Raw genomic sequence first — 14,875 nt, 5'->3', positions numbered from 1 at the left:
CTAGTCTTTTTTCCTCCTATTCTTTATCCAGCTTTCATCTCTATCTTTTGTTCTTCAGACACTTTCAGCTTTTGTATTTGTTTGCCTGTCATTCATCTCTCCCTTTTTTTGCTTTTTCCTGGTCTGCCTCATTAGGTGACTCCTCAGTGTCTTCCCTCCAGCTTCAGAAGGGGGAAAGGGTGATGAGTCTAAACAATTGGAAATATGAAATTAAAAGTAGAGAATGGTCTGGTGAAAAGTAATCTCTAGCAAATACATTAATGTGGTATGGCATGTCTGTTAAATGGAAGTGCTGATTGAGAGGAGGCTGTGAAAAGTGAACTAGCAAGACAAATAAGGAGGAATCCATAAGATAAAGGTAAATAAAAAGCAAACTGTGTTAGATTGATTGTTAGAGGAGTTAGTTCTTAGCAAGGCAGGTTGTTCTGGTTCAGATGGGATAAAGACAGTTCAAATAAACACAGTAGAACAAAGAACAATAGAAAATCTGTTGTACATAGAAACATGTACAAATAAAGACGCTAGATTAGCTAACGTAGATATGAAACTCAAAACCAGGGGCAAAGGCAATAGTGGATTTCAACACACTTCTAATTTGCCTTTTTAATTAAAGTATGGTATAATTCTAGTAGTTAATACTAAGACTTGTGAACGTCAATGAGCAAACACAAGTTTCTTCATCTGAAGATTCCAAACCCCCAAAGATTTGTCATGATTTTCACTTAATTATCTATTTGTACTGTTTCCTATTAGTTAAGGATATAAATGAATAATAGTCAGGAAACCTGGGATTAAGGGCATTTACAGCAAGTTAACATATATTAATCTGTCAAAGATTAGCTAAAGAAATAGAGTATTAGTATTGGGGGTGGCAAGGAAGGAAAAAATACTTGTTTTCATAGGTCCATTAAGGTATTTATAACATCACACACACAGACACTGGGGTTTTTGTTGTTGTTGCTTTTTGTTTTTAAATACAAGCAAGGACTGAATTTGTGGAATGGTGAGAGAAGCATTTGCCAGAATTTAGCAGCTCCTGGTTCATGGTTTCCATTGAATGTCAGACTTCTGGAAGAGTGAGATGCTGCCTCCAAAGAAATTTATAATGACATGCTAACTCCTGAAGCTGAGGGGAAAAGTACAGATTTGGACGATAAAATGCTGGCCCATGATCAAGACATAATCATCCTCAATTTAATTCAGTGCAGCACTGTAGGGATAAAGACYAAAAAATTAAATCTAGAGAAAGTTTCAAATAAATATGATTTCTTTCCTCAAATAAAGATCTCCCAAAGACTTGGCTTTTATATAGAAGGGAAAATTTCAAAGAATAACAAACAGATTTCAAAATGAACAAGTAGATCACAGTTCAAATAATTCTCTTCCCAGAACGAGTGTTTTKGGCTCACTATTTTCTTTACGAACAGTAACTGTGAATTTTAAAAAGGTAATTATAAACAGTCTTATGGTTGTGGACTTTCTTTCATTTAGCATTGATGTAGTATGATTGTTCTGAATTAGTGTTTCGAATGCAGTGTTTTAGGATGGAAGGCATGATAATTGAACTAATTTTAACTATTAAAGAGTGTAATGGATATTCACTGTCAAATTTTACTCCAGTCTGAGTCTRTATTTCCATTGCCTGGAGTACAGTTGCAAACTTACAAATCTGGGTAAAACTGTCATTGTGGGATATTTATCATTTCTTTGCATAGTGTTTTTGTCTTATTATCAAGAAATACCAAATTTATTTTAATTGTGGCCTTTTGAATTTAGAAAAACAAGATTATTATATAGTAAAATATTCATTTTTTTCATTGCTTTTAATTTGAATTCTGTTTAACACTTTTTTTGTGAGCTTTTCTATGCATGTGCAAAATGTTTCTCCTCAGGCCCCCTTGTATTTCCTGGTCCTATTTTTATGAACCATCGAGAACAGGCTCTAGCCAGAATCAGACCCCATCCAGCACAACTAAAGCATAAACGGGACAAGCACAAAGGTATTTGGTCTTCCTTATTGGCTAGGGTGGAAATAAGCCAATCCTCCCAGTCACTTCTTCCATTTGCTGAATCTCTATTTCAGATTCTGCTTTCCTTGTTAGTATTTCTTACCTGAGGAGAAAGAGAACGCATTTAGATGTTGACCTGCTCTAAAAGTGTAAATTTTAGATAGTCTGCATCATCTTTATTTCTTTCCTTTTTCTTTGAAGGATGTCATTTTTTTTCTGTATCTTTTTCTCATTTCTAAGGTTTTCTCGTTCCTAAAGCTTTTTAATTTTACCATAGAAAACTTTAACACCTTTCAGTGACTCAGATATGATGTTCAGACTGTTACTGTTTTCAACCTTTGTGTTGTAGATCTGGACAACTGCTAATTCATTTATTSTAGTCTTGTTAATTCTAGCATTAAGTTTGCTTTTCATAGTAGGCAGTCTATTAATAAGCCTTTTTTTAGAAATGAAATATTTTAATATTTAAATAAAATAGCATAAGCAAAAGTGTAATTCTTACATTACAGTATTCATTGGAGTTAAATGTTCTTTTGCAGAATTTTAAGTATGGAGTGTCTTTATCTCTGACACTTATTTGTCTGGCTAATTCATTAAACTTAGTATTCTAAATGTCTAATTTTTAGCAAGATAGTGTGTTACTAAATATTTCAAATGAGTTTATTAAAGTTGAGCTGTCACAAATTTGATCATCTGCTTGAAGTTTATACATATGAATACATACGTATATACGTACACACATGCACGTGTCTGTATATATATACACCAAACAAATATGTAAAATGTAGATAGCAGATCTGAGCGAAGCAAGCAGAAAGCTCCTAAAATAGTGAGGATCTGGAATCCTGTGAATAGTCTTTAAAGAATAATTAAATGTGAGAAAAAAAATGTTAGAATGGCATTTCAGTTGAATCAACAGAAGTTAGTGAAGTGTGTTTGGCACACATGCAAATTATGACAGTGAAGCTTTTTTGGGTATGATTTCAGTCTGTGTATGGGTAATATACATACCTAATTATAAACATACTGGAACATGAAATTATTTCAAGTTAATTTTAGGAAAATAAAAGCAGAATACCGTCCTTTGTATAATATACATTATCTAATGTATTTGTATAATATACAGTCTTAACTTTAACTGTAGGTGGGTTAAAGAAATTTATCTTAATCAGACAGAACTCATTCTGAAAGAGAAARCATAAGGAAACTGAATGCTGTAATTTGAGTGATAGTTAACGGATGGCTTTTTTTCATCTGGATACTTCTGCTAGTTGTACAGCTTTGCAAGCCCTTGTCYTTACAGGCAAGGAGCATGTTCATCCTGCATACCTCTGTACATGCTAGGCATGTTGGTGGTTGGAGCTCCCGGTAGTTCTGCAGAAAATACTTTCTTAGCTACCTCAAGTATCTGCTTACAAAAGTTACGTATTAGTGTCAGTTTGAGATTTTCATTGTTTCTTGGTCTGTATTATGTTGAAAGATTTTGCCAGATATGCTCTGTAGAACTGACAAGGAATACTGTTCTGAAGTAACATCTTTAGAAGTAAACTCTGAGACCATTCTGTGCCACAGAAGATTGCTTCCCAAAAGAACACCACAAATTTTACTGCAAGCTAGACATACCTCGTAACTACTGGAAGAGCTTCAAAGGGAAAAGAAAACTGGTGAAGTAGATTGTTACTGAAGTAATAGGGAGGGGGAACTCATGTGAAAAGGATAAGAAATATACCTAATCTTCAAAAGGCTTGCCTTATAAGCCTCTTTTATTGTATGTAGAAGATAAAGACACTAATCTCAAGCAATCTGGGGCTGTAATGTTGACTTCAGCGCAGGCACACGATAACATTGACATTGAATGGTTTTTGTCTTACTTTTGAATGTGATGCTTTCCAAACCGGCACTCTGATTTCTGATGCTTCTCCTAAGTCTTTTAAATATTACACCAACCAGACCTTCAAGGTTTTCTGAGATGGAAAATTTATTTTAACTGGTAGTACTGATGAGACTGGTACTAAAGTGGTTGGTACCTATTTAGGCCTGTAATTCTGGAGCTGCAGAACTTAAAGTGATAATGACATGTATAAACTTGAATGTGAACAGCTTCTTCAGCACTGACAATTATGGCCTAACTTAAACTTTATTATAAACACTCCTTACTGAGAAGCTCACCTGTCATCTGCTCATTTCAAATCCTTCAGTCAGGGTTGATAGTCAGTCTGCATATCAATACTGTTGTTGCAAGGAATGCATTGAGCATAATATTTCTTATCTTTGTATCTCCATCACAAGTGCAGATAGAAATGAGTTGTTGGCGCTTTCTTGGGACTCACAAAATGCTTTGAAACTGAGAAGAAAAATGAGCTCCACATCTCTAATCCTTGGAGATCAGTGGGGATTTGAGTAGAAGAAGAGATATAAAAGTTTGCATATGTCTTTCCTTTTTTCAGCTATAGTAATCAACTGAGTAGAAATTAAAGCAAACATTTGTAGGAAATGCGACCCTTTTCCTGTATTCAGGCAGTTGCTTTAACTGGAAAATGTTCTAAACGGTATGAAACCAAATCCCCTCAAAAGGACAAAGGTCAGAAAAAGCTGAACCTATAGGGACGAAAAAAGTTGCACATCAACCACTTTGCAAATGCTAATACCAAATTATCAGATAGTCGAGGAAAATTTAGTTGTAGTTCATTCTCAAAACTGTAAAATACACTCTCTGAAGGCTGAGGCACTYCCAAGCATTCACTGAAGAAGAACTGACAGTGAAAATGTAATTCTTAGATACGAATGATGCAGGAGTCTTTAATTTCCATAACATTTCCATCGTCTAGTAGTCTTACTTTCAAATGCCGTGTATTCCTAAACAAGTTCAAAACGCAACTGAAGACTTGTTGCAGAAGACTTTAGGAGAAAATAATGTTGCAGAAAAATTTTCAAATATGCTTTTTACTTAACAGGTTTACACACTGTCATCAGTGATGAGACACTTTAGGCAGGGACTTGTTTAACCTCGCAAGAATACATAATCAGCAGCTGTGGTTGTGTCTTGTCACAAAGTCATCCACAAAGTGGATTTTTTAAATAATATTTATTTACTACCATTTTAAGTTATATCTCTTTTTTTCAGACTTCTGTATCATCTTTCATGTATGCCCTTCTTCCCCATCACTCAGTAATTCTTTTTGGAGGCTTAAAATTCACTACATGGAGGTACCCGGAATTTTGAGGAGATTAGGAAAAATTCTTCATGTGAAATACTGCCATGCCTGTGAACTGCTGGAGCTCAGCAGGATCGGTAGTGGCCAGTAAAGATAATGCTTCTGAAGAAATTACCTCTATTGAACAGATGTGCAAAATATAGTATTGATATGACCTTTGACTCAATTCTCTGGAGGTTAGAAATGGTTGTGGTTTCCTTGTCGTGCAAAAAAAACCCCACTACTTAACAAATACATCTTCTACAGTAAATCATTTAAGAGATATAACAGTTATTCTTATCATTTGTAAGGTCCTTCTGGTATCTGTGGAGAACAAGATTAAATCATAAATGTGTGCCTTTTTGTCCACCTGAAAATTAAAGTTGAATACCTAATAAAAGACAACACTGAAGTTGGTCTCCCTGATTTCTGTTCTCTGCTTAAAAGTGACTAGAGGTGGATCTCTAAAGTCCTCCAAAGCACCTTTCCATTTGACAAACTGTCCAGTTCACAGAAAATACCTAAGCATTTACACTGTCAGTCAAATACACTACTTCTGCTCTGAATTCATATGGGATACAGCAACAAGTACGTGGAAATCGTCAATGTGTTTTGCCATTGCTCAGGATTGCAGTTTTACTTCAGTCCAAGTCAAGCAATGGAAAAAGCAACTTGGCCTCTCAATTCCTATTTGCATTTACTTACTGGTTGAAATAAGCAAGCAAGCCAGTACTGGTAGAAAAATTCAGAATACTTGAATTCTTCTTGAGTTCATAATTAACTTGCATTTGAATTATCTTGTGTGTCATGCACATGTGATTCTACATACTAGTTCCGTTAAGGTCTATGGCAACCTCTTAAGCATCCAACAGGCTTATTTGTTATTTTGCCCTCACAAGATGGTTGATTTTTCACAACCAGAAGGAGGTTACTTTCCCTCACCTCCTGTAATAGTGGTTACAGATATTTTAGCTGAAGCGCAGCAGAGAAGCTATGCTCACGGGCTGATTTGTTCAAGAAACATTGCTATCTGTAAAGACTATAAATGTTAATCAGGCGTTCAGAACATCCTGTGAGGGGGCTGTATGTCTCCAATAGTAACCAGTGGTAACTAGACTGATACCCATTATTTGGGTAATCTTTGCTAAACTAAACAAATCTGTGTTGGCAAATGATGTAGTAGTAAGGGACAGTTATCCTATGTTTTTTCAGGATCATTTTTTTCTGGATCAGTAGCCATCCTTAGAAGCATTTTTCCTCTCCTCCAAACTGGTCAGTGAGAAATGAAATACCATGCAAACTACAGCTGGGGAACTGTGACAAAGTTTTTTGCCCCAGGTGTAAGGCTAGGTTTTGTGACATGGACCTGAATAAGTGTTCCTTTTTCCCCTCTGCACCTCATTTATAGCTCTTCACTTCATTTGCTAACTTGATTGAATGAGCTCTTTCTTCACTCAGATTTTTTTTTAACCAAATAGTAGTTATACTAGTTCTCTCCGTTTCTTTCCCCAACTACTAAGATTTCCAGGAATCTGAAATACCATCATTATGAAGTTGCTCATGGAAACTGCCCCTATGTATGGACATCAGGAAGTGCTTTTGAGCGTCCCCCCAATGTTTTCTTCCTGTCATAAAGATATGGAAGTTTCAAAGTTCAGTGGAAATCCAGCTGGATAACACTGAAAGTACTAACTCACTTACTCTGCTCACAAGGTAATCATTCAATTCAACTTTGGAAAAAATGAGAATATGTCTAGAATCTTATTCAGATTCAATCTTGTCCAAATGTTCAAGGTTGTATACTTACTATTTTTGAAAACAGCAGTCAAAATATTGTTAGCAGTTTTTGAAGCACCTAAGAACAGTATGTCGTTCACTTATGATGAGGCAGGAAAAATGCATGTGGGTGTTCAAGTGTCTGCAGATCACTTGATATGTCACTATTATATGACCAGAACATGACTTTTGCTAATATTTTTTAATATGACTATATAATGATTGCTCTGTATCTAGTTGGTTTCATCATTGGAAGCACCTGCAGCCGCATCACATGCTTACTGGACATGTGTGTTCCTTGCAGGTAACTGAGCTGTGCATTTACACAGTGGGAGGGGTTGCATTTTTTTTGTCATGCCCATCAATGACAGAAGTAGAGACAGGGTCCAAAGGCATAGACTTCCAGAGCGATTCACTTCTCTTTGCTCCTATCTGAAAAGCTTGTGTGAAATAAGGAAGCAGTAAATAGGCTGCCAATGAAATAAATTATTCTGGTAGTAATACTTGCCTTGAGGTCCATCACTTGGTTACCTTGGCATATACATTTTAATACAAAAGCAGGCATAAAAAGGTGCTCTTTTGGTAAATAATCAAACTGTTAAATAAAATACTTGAAACACGTTAAGACAGAATTATACAACTAGTAGAAAAAAATTTACATTTTCAGTATAATCATTTTGGTTAATAGTGATTCTGTTTCTTTGTATTTGCTTTTGTTATTCCTGATGTCCATTAAAAAAAGTTACCACTCCGCTGACAAATTTTCAAACTTTTTTTTTCTAAAGGGCATATAGTCTGGTCGTACAACAGACGTTGCTAGAAATACCTCAGAATTTCCATGGCAATTCTGAGGGCTAGGCAGTTGCTTTACCGTGTCTCCACTTCACATACGCCAAATATGTAGTACAAGTGTCATCTTTTTAGTAAAATTCATCCGCTTTTTAGAAGGAAGAGATGCTTCACCTGCTGGATTAAACCTAATTCTCTAGAAGCATTACTTAATATCTATGTACACTGTTCTCTCTGTAGACACAGAATGCATGGAGATTCATGCACCTTTTTCACCTACCATATTTACATATCTTCTGTACACAATAATCACTAGAAAATTATTTTTTTCAGAACAGTGATATTTGTTAAAATTAGTTAATAAAACTGCTGAAATTACTTCATTGTAATGGCACTTTGTATACAATAAAATAAAAAATATTTGAGCAATATCTATAAGTACAGGGCTAGGTTTTAAGATCTGAAAGATTTGCAAGTCTTTAAGTGCTRTACTGCACACACTGAATAATGAAGACTCTGAGTTGAAAGATTTCCATGAATAATTTTTTCAGAAAAATGAAACATGCAAAAAGGGTAGATAYAGATCTAAACTACCAACATACTATTTGCAGCAGCAATTTTTTTTACCTCTATGAATTTTGTTAATAAAACAACAGTCAGTCAGAGTGATCAAAGAATGGATCTGGGATCTCTGCAAGCATAAAGACCTCTGGTTTAAACAGATTCTGTTACAGAACAATAGCTACAAATGTTTGCTGGTCCACATGGTTTAATGATGGTGAATAGGCTGCCTGTTTCTCTGTCATTTAGTTTCCTGCTACTGTTAGGAAATCTTTGTGTCCCAGTGGCAATATAGAATCACAAAATGGTGGAAGTTGGAAGGCATCTCTGGAGATCATCTAGTCTAAGCCCTCTACTCAAGCAGAGTTTCTTAGAGCACATTTCCCAGGATTGTGTCCAGATGGATTTTGAATATCTCTTAGGATGGAGATTCCACAACCTCTCTTTAATTACAGTCTAGCTGTTAGAGGACTTTAAAATGACATTCTAATTTCTGGACAGGATAGTGACTTTCAAGAAATTTATAAATAATATGCTTGTCACYTTAATGCTTGTATCTGATGTGAAAGCAGTTTGACATTAGGAAGTAATAATACACATCATACTTACTAAAAGAAATCACAGAAATAATGTCTAAAATGCATCTTAAGTCAAAAGGGAATGAATATGGTAGTAGTGAGTATGTTGGCGTTGTCTGAGATGAACTGCATAAATAATAGTTAGTTAAGTAAAATAAAGACTGTATGGCCAACTTGGAGTCAGGTAAAATGCTTAACAAATTAGTATTAAAAGAATACAGACCAATTCTGTTTAATTACTGTGCTTTCTGTGTACTTCATAATGTTATTTTATTGAAGAACTAAAGTGATAGTCATTAGGCAAAACTGTTGAAGTCACTTCAAGTTTTTGCTTGGCTGGTTGTTTATCTTGACTCTTCAGAAGCTCCTGCTTTAGAGGGTACTGTGTTTTCCAGTATGCAGCTTTGATGCATTAGATTGCTTAGAAGTAGATTTTCTGTCATCTTTCAGGTCTGCTTTATTGGCACACTTTGAGCTGTCTCTCCCACTGTTCTGTGAGTTCTTGCTCCTTCCTTATGAAGTATGAGGGGGGGATTTATTTACTGTTTCTGCTCTATTCTTTCTTCTAACATAACATTTTTAGAAGACTGGGGTTATAATTATAAATTGTGTTCATAGATGGAAGTGGAGAAAGAGGTGAGAAGGATGCCAGCAAAATCACAACCTATCCACCAGGGGCTGTCCGCTTTGACTGCGAACTGCGAGCTGTACAAGTCAGTTGTGGATTTCACCATTCAGGTAAAAAAATGAAAATTAAAGTTATACCTTAGAGTTTTTTTTTTATTGTTGTCATATGTACTTCTACTGCTTTATGTTTAATGTTCAATAAGGATGTACGCTGGGAGTGTTCGGAAGTTAAGATTTAAGTTTCTGTATTACTGTGTAGTCTGCCTCTCTGTCCTCTAGCAGTGAAAAGGACTAGAAATACCATATATGGAATTAACATGGAATTAATATGGAAAAATTAATATGGAATTAAGCACTTTGGTAACATCCCCATTACCCATTTGGTAACGCACAGCCACATCTGCAAGGCTCAGTTCCAGCCCTGTGTAGAGATGCAAGCTGTGATAGGTTGTGAAAGGTGGTGTAGGTCTTTTAGTGCAGTGTTCCAGTAGAGGCTACTGGCTGTGCTTCTCAGAAAGGCTAACTAGCACTGGTGCGGTACCACATTCACAAGTGTGTATTACTTCAAATATCTGAGCTGGAATTCACGTGGTTGCCCTGAAAGTGATTTAATGTTAGTGCTAGCTTATGCTACCTCCATGCTGATGGCCTCCCTTTTTCTGAATGAAGAGAATGAAATTTAACACTGAAAAGCTATTTTAGCTAAAAACAAGACAAGGATTCTTTTCTGGCTTACATGTTGTCCTTATGCTTTGAGAATACTGACCWCTAATGAAATTTGAAAAAAAATCAGTCTTTCAAACTTGAACTTAATTTTCACTTTTGCTAATAATATAAATCTCATTTGAAAGAATTGAATCTGGATGTTAATGAGTAAAAGTAAATATGGTGTTTGATGATGTCTTTTTTCAGTGTTAGTCCTGCATAAGGCCATTTAAAAGGTTATGTTTGATGTTTGCAGTTAGATAAAAATGTCTGTCTGTGGGACCAGTCTCTCACAGTAAGTTTTTTTTTGAGCTATTCACCATTTCAATTTGTATTGTTGACTTTTTTGAAGTTTCAGTCTTTCAGCAAGAAAAACAATAGATAAATGGTGTTGTATCTCATAGAAATAGTAAAATTAATCTGTCGACGTCTTAGTGAGCAAATAAAGGTAAAAGTAGTTTTGGAAATCTGCTAATAGATGCTTCAATTTAGCAGTCAGTTTTTCCAGTTTGCTGACTTGCTAATTTTTAATAAAAGGTCTTGCTTCTCACACCCTCCCCTCAAAATACAGTTATAGCTCTTTAATCTCTTTAAATTACAGAATTCAAGTATAATTTGAATGATAAATTATAATTTGTAACACTTTTCATCTATTAACACGTTTGGAAGCATGACACRTGGTTTACTTAACGCAGAAAAGTCTTCTCTACAGTATTTTTAACACGTGTACATGTAGTACTTATGCAGTAGATCTTGTTCAGTCCTTAATAGTGTCAGCACTTGGCAGAATTGGAACCTGAAGATGAAGTTCTGCGGATACTTTCGCACATACAAATTTTAAGAATCAGGATAGCTATGGTAATGCCAATAGCTTCAGCAGTATGACTGGTGCATTTAAACTGTAGTATATAATCCCTTTCCAGTTCAACAATAAAAATTTCTATCCTCTTCAGCCATACTCAGCTTCTTAATATTTTTAATCATGTATGATACAAGTAAAAAAAAAGGACATGTGAAAAGTTTTAATACGTCTGAAAAATAATATTTTTTTTTTGTTTTMAGTGGTTTTGATGGAGAATGGTGATGTTTACACATTTGGATATGGGCAGCATGGGCAACTTGGACACGGTGATGTTAATTCCAGGTAAGCTGAAAAGTAATCAAAGGACATGATTGTATATTGACGTATGGCTGTATAAAGAGTGACTAAAATTCTCTGTTTCTCTGTAGCTAGGAAGCAGGAAAATTCAAATATTGTCCAAATTAGAGGTTGATAAAGTCCAAACCTAAGCTTATCCCCTGTTCTCCAGTGGGTAGATACACTGCTAACAGTAACCATACTATTCCACTCTATAGGCAGTCAGTTTAATATAAGAAAGCTTCTATATATAATTATTAGCATAGTTTTGATAATTGACTTGAAAATTTTTCTGTCTTTTCACCTCTATTCCACATATGAAAGTATGTAATATTGAAATCTGTTTAAGATTTCATTATTTCTACAAAATATCATATATGCAGTATCTCAAATAGTATGATGTTATAAATTTAGATTACCCTGTTTCTGTTACATTACTGGCAGTAGTCCATTTGATAAAATCTCCTTTTTTATTTGTTTCTTAATTAACTCCCCCAAATTAAGTCACTTCTGGCTTGGGACTTGGCTGCATTTTATAGACACCTAATTTAGGTATCAGCATATGAAAGAGATTTTTGCTTTCTTGTTGATGGATAAACAGTCAGAGAAGTCAGTAGGGTCTGGAGAGCTATTTGACTAGCTAGATACATATCTACTTGTCAGTAAGTATGCTCAGTAAGTAGCTCTGTTAATTCTGTTGACTATACCTCTGTTGACTACAATGAGAGCATAGACAACTGAATCTATGTATCTTTAATGTGAAGCTCAATCTCACCCTTAGTATCTCTTCTGATCACTAAAATACCAGTGTGCAGCCATGAAAGGAAATGTAATAATGTCATTCTTTGAGTAAGCACATATACCATATGCACATAAGACGGGATTTTGAATAGTAGGAATCATTGGTTCTTTGTGTATGTCTATACCTTTGTTTACTATACCTAGTTTTCTTATGTAAAAGGCATAAAAGGAGTGGAGCGTCTGTGACCTGTCTTTAGTTCTGTCGTTTTTCTTGTAGTAGTAAGATGAAAATTACTTGAGCATCTGTCCTCCTTAATCTCTCTGGAGACTTTCAAATCATTTCTTTTGTCAAGTTTCTGAAGAAATCTTCATCGTCTTAAAACTTTCATTGGATTCAATAAACAAAGGGGGAAAGGGAAGGAAGGAAGACATTTTACTGGAAATACTACTTTGCAGTGATTACTGAACTTAGTGGTAGTCTCTACAGTGTTAACCCTACTCAGTTTGTATTGGATTAGTGACTGCAGTTTATATTTCTGCCTGTGATAGAACCATATCACAGATAAGTACTCTTTTTTTTTATTCCTGGAAATTCATGGAGAATTGGTCTAAGCTATGACTGTTTTAACAGGCAATTCAGGTCACTGCTAGAATAAGGTTAGTTACTCCCTTCACTACTAAATAGGTACAAACAGCAGTGAYGTTTGTACTGATAACTTACTGTCTCCCATTTCCAGCTTTGATTAAATCACTTGGCATTTCTGAAGACATCGGGGCTGTCTGTTCTATTTGTCAGTATTTCAGGCAGTAACCCCCACATCTGTTGCTTATTAAGACAGAAATCGGATGAAGACCAAATGCAGTTCAAAATGAGATCCTAGAAGAGAATGTGAAACATCCTGTCTCAAATGATAGTGTTGACCAGGCCTAGCATGCGAGGCGGTACAAGGGGCTTGGCACTGGCTTACGTATTGTTCTGCAGCAGTCCCTAGACAGTATCTGAAAAAACCTTAAAAGAATTTGAAGTGTGTCCTATGCATGAGAACTGGCTGTAATACTATATTGCTGTTTAGCACCATCATTCAAATGGTAATTTCCTCATTGATGTACTTCTTTTTCCAGCTTTAAGTAGAGATCTCTCCTCTGTCCTCACAGTAAGGGACTCAGAGAAGGAAACAGGGAATCCTTATGCAGAGTTCCACCTGAGTTGGGATGCAGTGGTGCTCAGATGGCCAGCTCCAGCCAGGTCAGTGGTATGTCAGTCATGCAGTGTGTCACATTGCCTGTATTGACCTCAAGAAGACTATCGTCTTCTGAAACCAGGAACTGATACTCTACTGTGTTTCCAGGAAAAAAAAATAGAGGAAATAGCATTTAGGCAGCCTAGCTAATATACTTAAATATGGGGTCCCCTGAAAGCAAGAACTGACAGGAAAAATGCAGCAACTGTCATTCTCATCTGAGGGAGCCGTCTTCATTGCCGGGTGAAGAAATGATGCAAGTTCCTGGGCAGTGATTGATGACTTGTCCTTTCAGAGACTTCTGTCTTGCAGTGTAAAGATTTAACAGTAAGACTATAGTTAAAAAAAGTCTTGAAAATGCTTTAATATTTTGAATACTGCACAACTGTCCAGAAATGTCTTTCTCCTTAATGAAAGGAATTCTGGACCTATATCTTAGAGTATGGTAAACCCCACAAGTTCTTCCTCTGACTGCGCTAAGAAGGAGGCATATTATATGCCCTTGAAGACTATACCTGCAAGCAAACAAAAGAGCATATGAACAGGATGACATGATTCTGAATAAACCATTAATGTAATTAAAATGATGTGGAGGAACAAGTAATATGCACAGGATGTTGCTGTTTTTTTCTCCAGCAAGGATTTTAATCGTTCGCAGATGGACCACTTCCAAGCATGTGATCTGGTTCCTGGTAGATATTTTTTTCTGTTTCAGTATGCTGGATCTTAGAGCCATTGAACCAATCTGCATAGTCTTTCCATTCTGAAATCCACAGTGGCAGATGTTGATGCACAACATCAGGGATTTGTCAGCCTCTGTCATAGGGATACATGCATTCTGTTCAAACTAGATGCTCGATGGGTGGATAGAAACTCATTGGGATCAGACAGTGCTTTGTAATATCGAGTCTTGGTGAAAAATAGCGAGTCTTTTATTTTGCTAAGCAAAGGGCTGTCTGTTCCAGATGCTTCTTTCAAGAAACAGTGACTCCAAACTCCAAGTTCTTTTCTTTATTGTTCAAAACTTGCCTGCATTTCTTATACAGATGATTGATTTCAACACTACATTAGCAAGCACATAATATGGCGATCAAACTCCAGAAATGGAACCACTAAAGTAAGACAACCCTGTTGTGTTTTTACTTACCAAGAGTCAACAATAATACGGAAGAAATACTAAGCAGACCTTCCATGTGCAGTAAACCATATTAATTTTAAGAATAAAGCATAGAGACTTTATATCCTACTACTATCTCTAGGAAAAAACACGTCCAGCATCTCTGCTGCGTAGGACTGTATCTCTAGACTCATTGTCTGGTATTTTTCAGCAGTGGATTACAGGTCTTATTTAAACCTGTTCACCAGATTTCCAGATCTGCTAACATCTAAAATCAATAAACCCCCATTTTTTAACTCCAATATTGTCCAACACTGACTCTGACTGACAGGAGTTAGTCTGTTTTTTTTTTTACAGTAATAGCCTGTGGTTTTTTGAACCTAGTTTTACAGCACCATG

General features: G+C 35.8%; 1 protein-coding gene across 4 annotated transcripts in view; it reads left to right on the top strand.

Annotated features, from left to right (window-relative positions):
* The window catches only part of MYCBP2 (MYC binding protein 2), a 211,450-nt gene that overhangs the window by 63,644 nt on the left and 132,931 nt on the right, over positions 1–14,875 (top strand). For all 4 annotated transcript variants that reach the window (XM_085309535.1, XM_085309537.1, XM_085309534.1 and 1 more), the window contains exons 18-20: positions 1,893–2,000; positions 9,526–9,645; positions 11,302–11,383. In XM_085309535.1, coding sequence (XP_085165661.1) covers positions 1,893–2,000; positions 9,526–9,645; positions 11,302–11,383 — 310 coding nt within the window. The remainder of the gene's footprint in view (positions 1–1,892; positions 2,001–9,525; positions 9,646–11,301; positions 11,384–14,875) is intronic.

The sequence above is a fragment of the Rhea americana genome, unplaced genomic scaffold (genome assembly GCF_003343005.1).
Source record: "Rhea americana isolate MKP2758 unplaced genomic scaffold, rheAme1 scaffold_3, whole genome shotgun sequence".
NCBI classification, from domain to species: domain Eukaryota; kingdom Metazoa; phylum Chordata; class Aves; order Rheiformes; family Rheidae; genus Rhea; species Rhea americana.
Note: the sequence above shows the minus strand (reverse complement) of the source record. Positions and strands in the feature narration are given on the sequence as shown.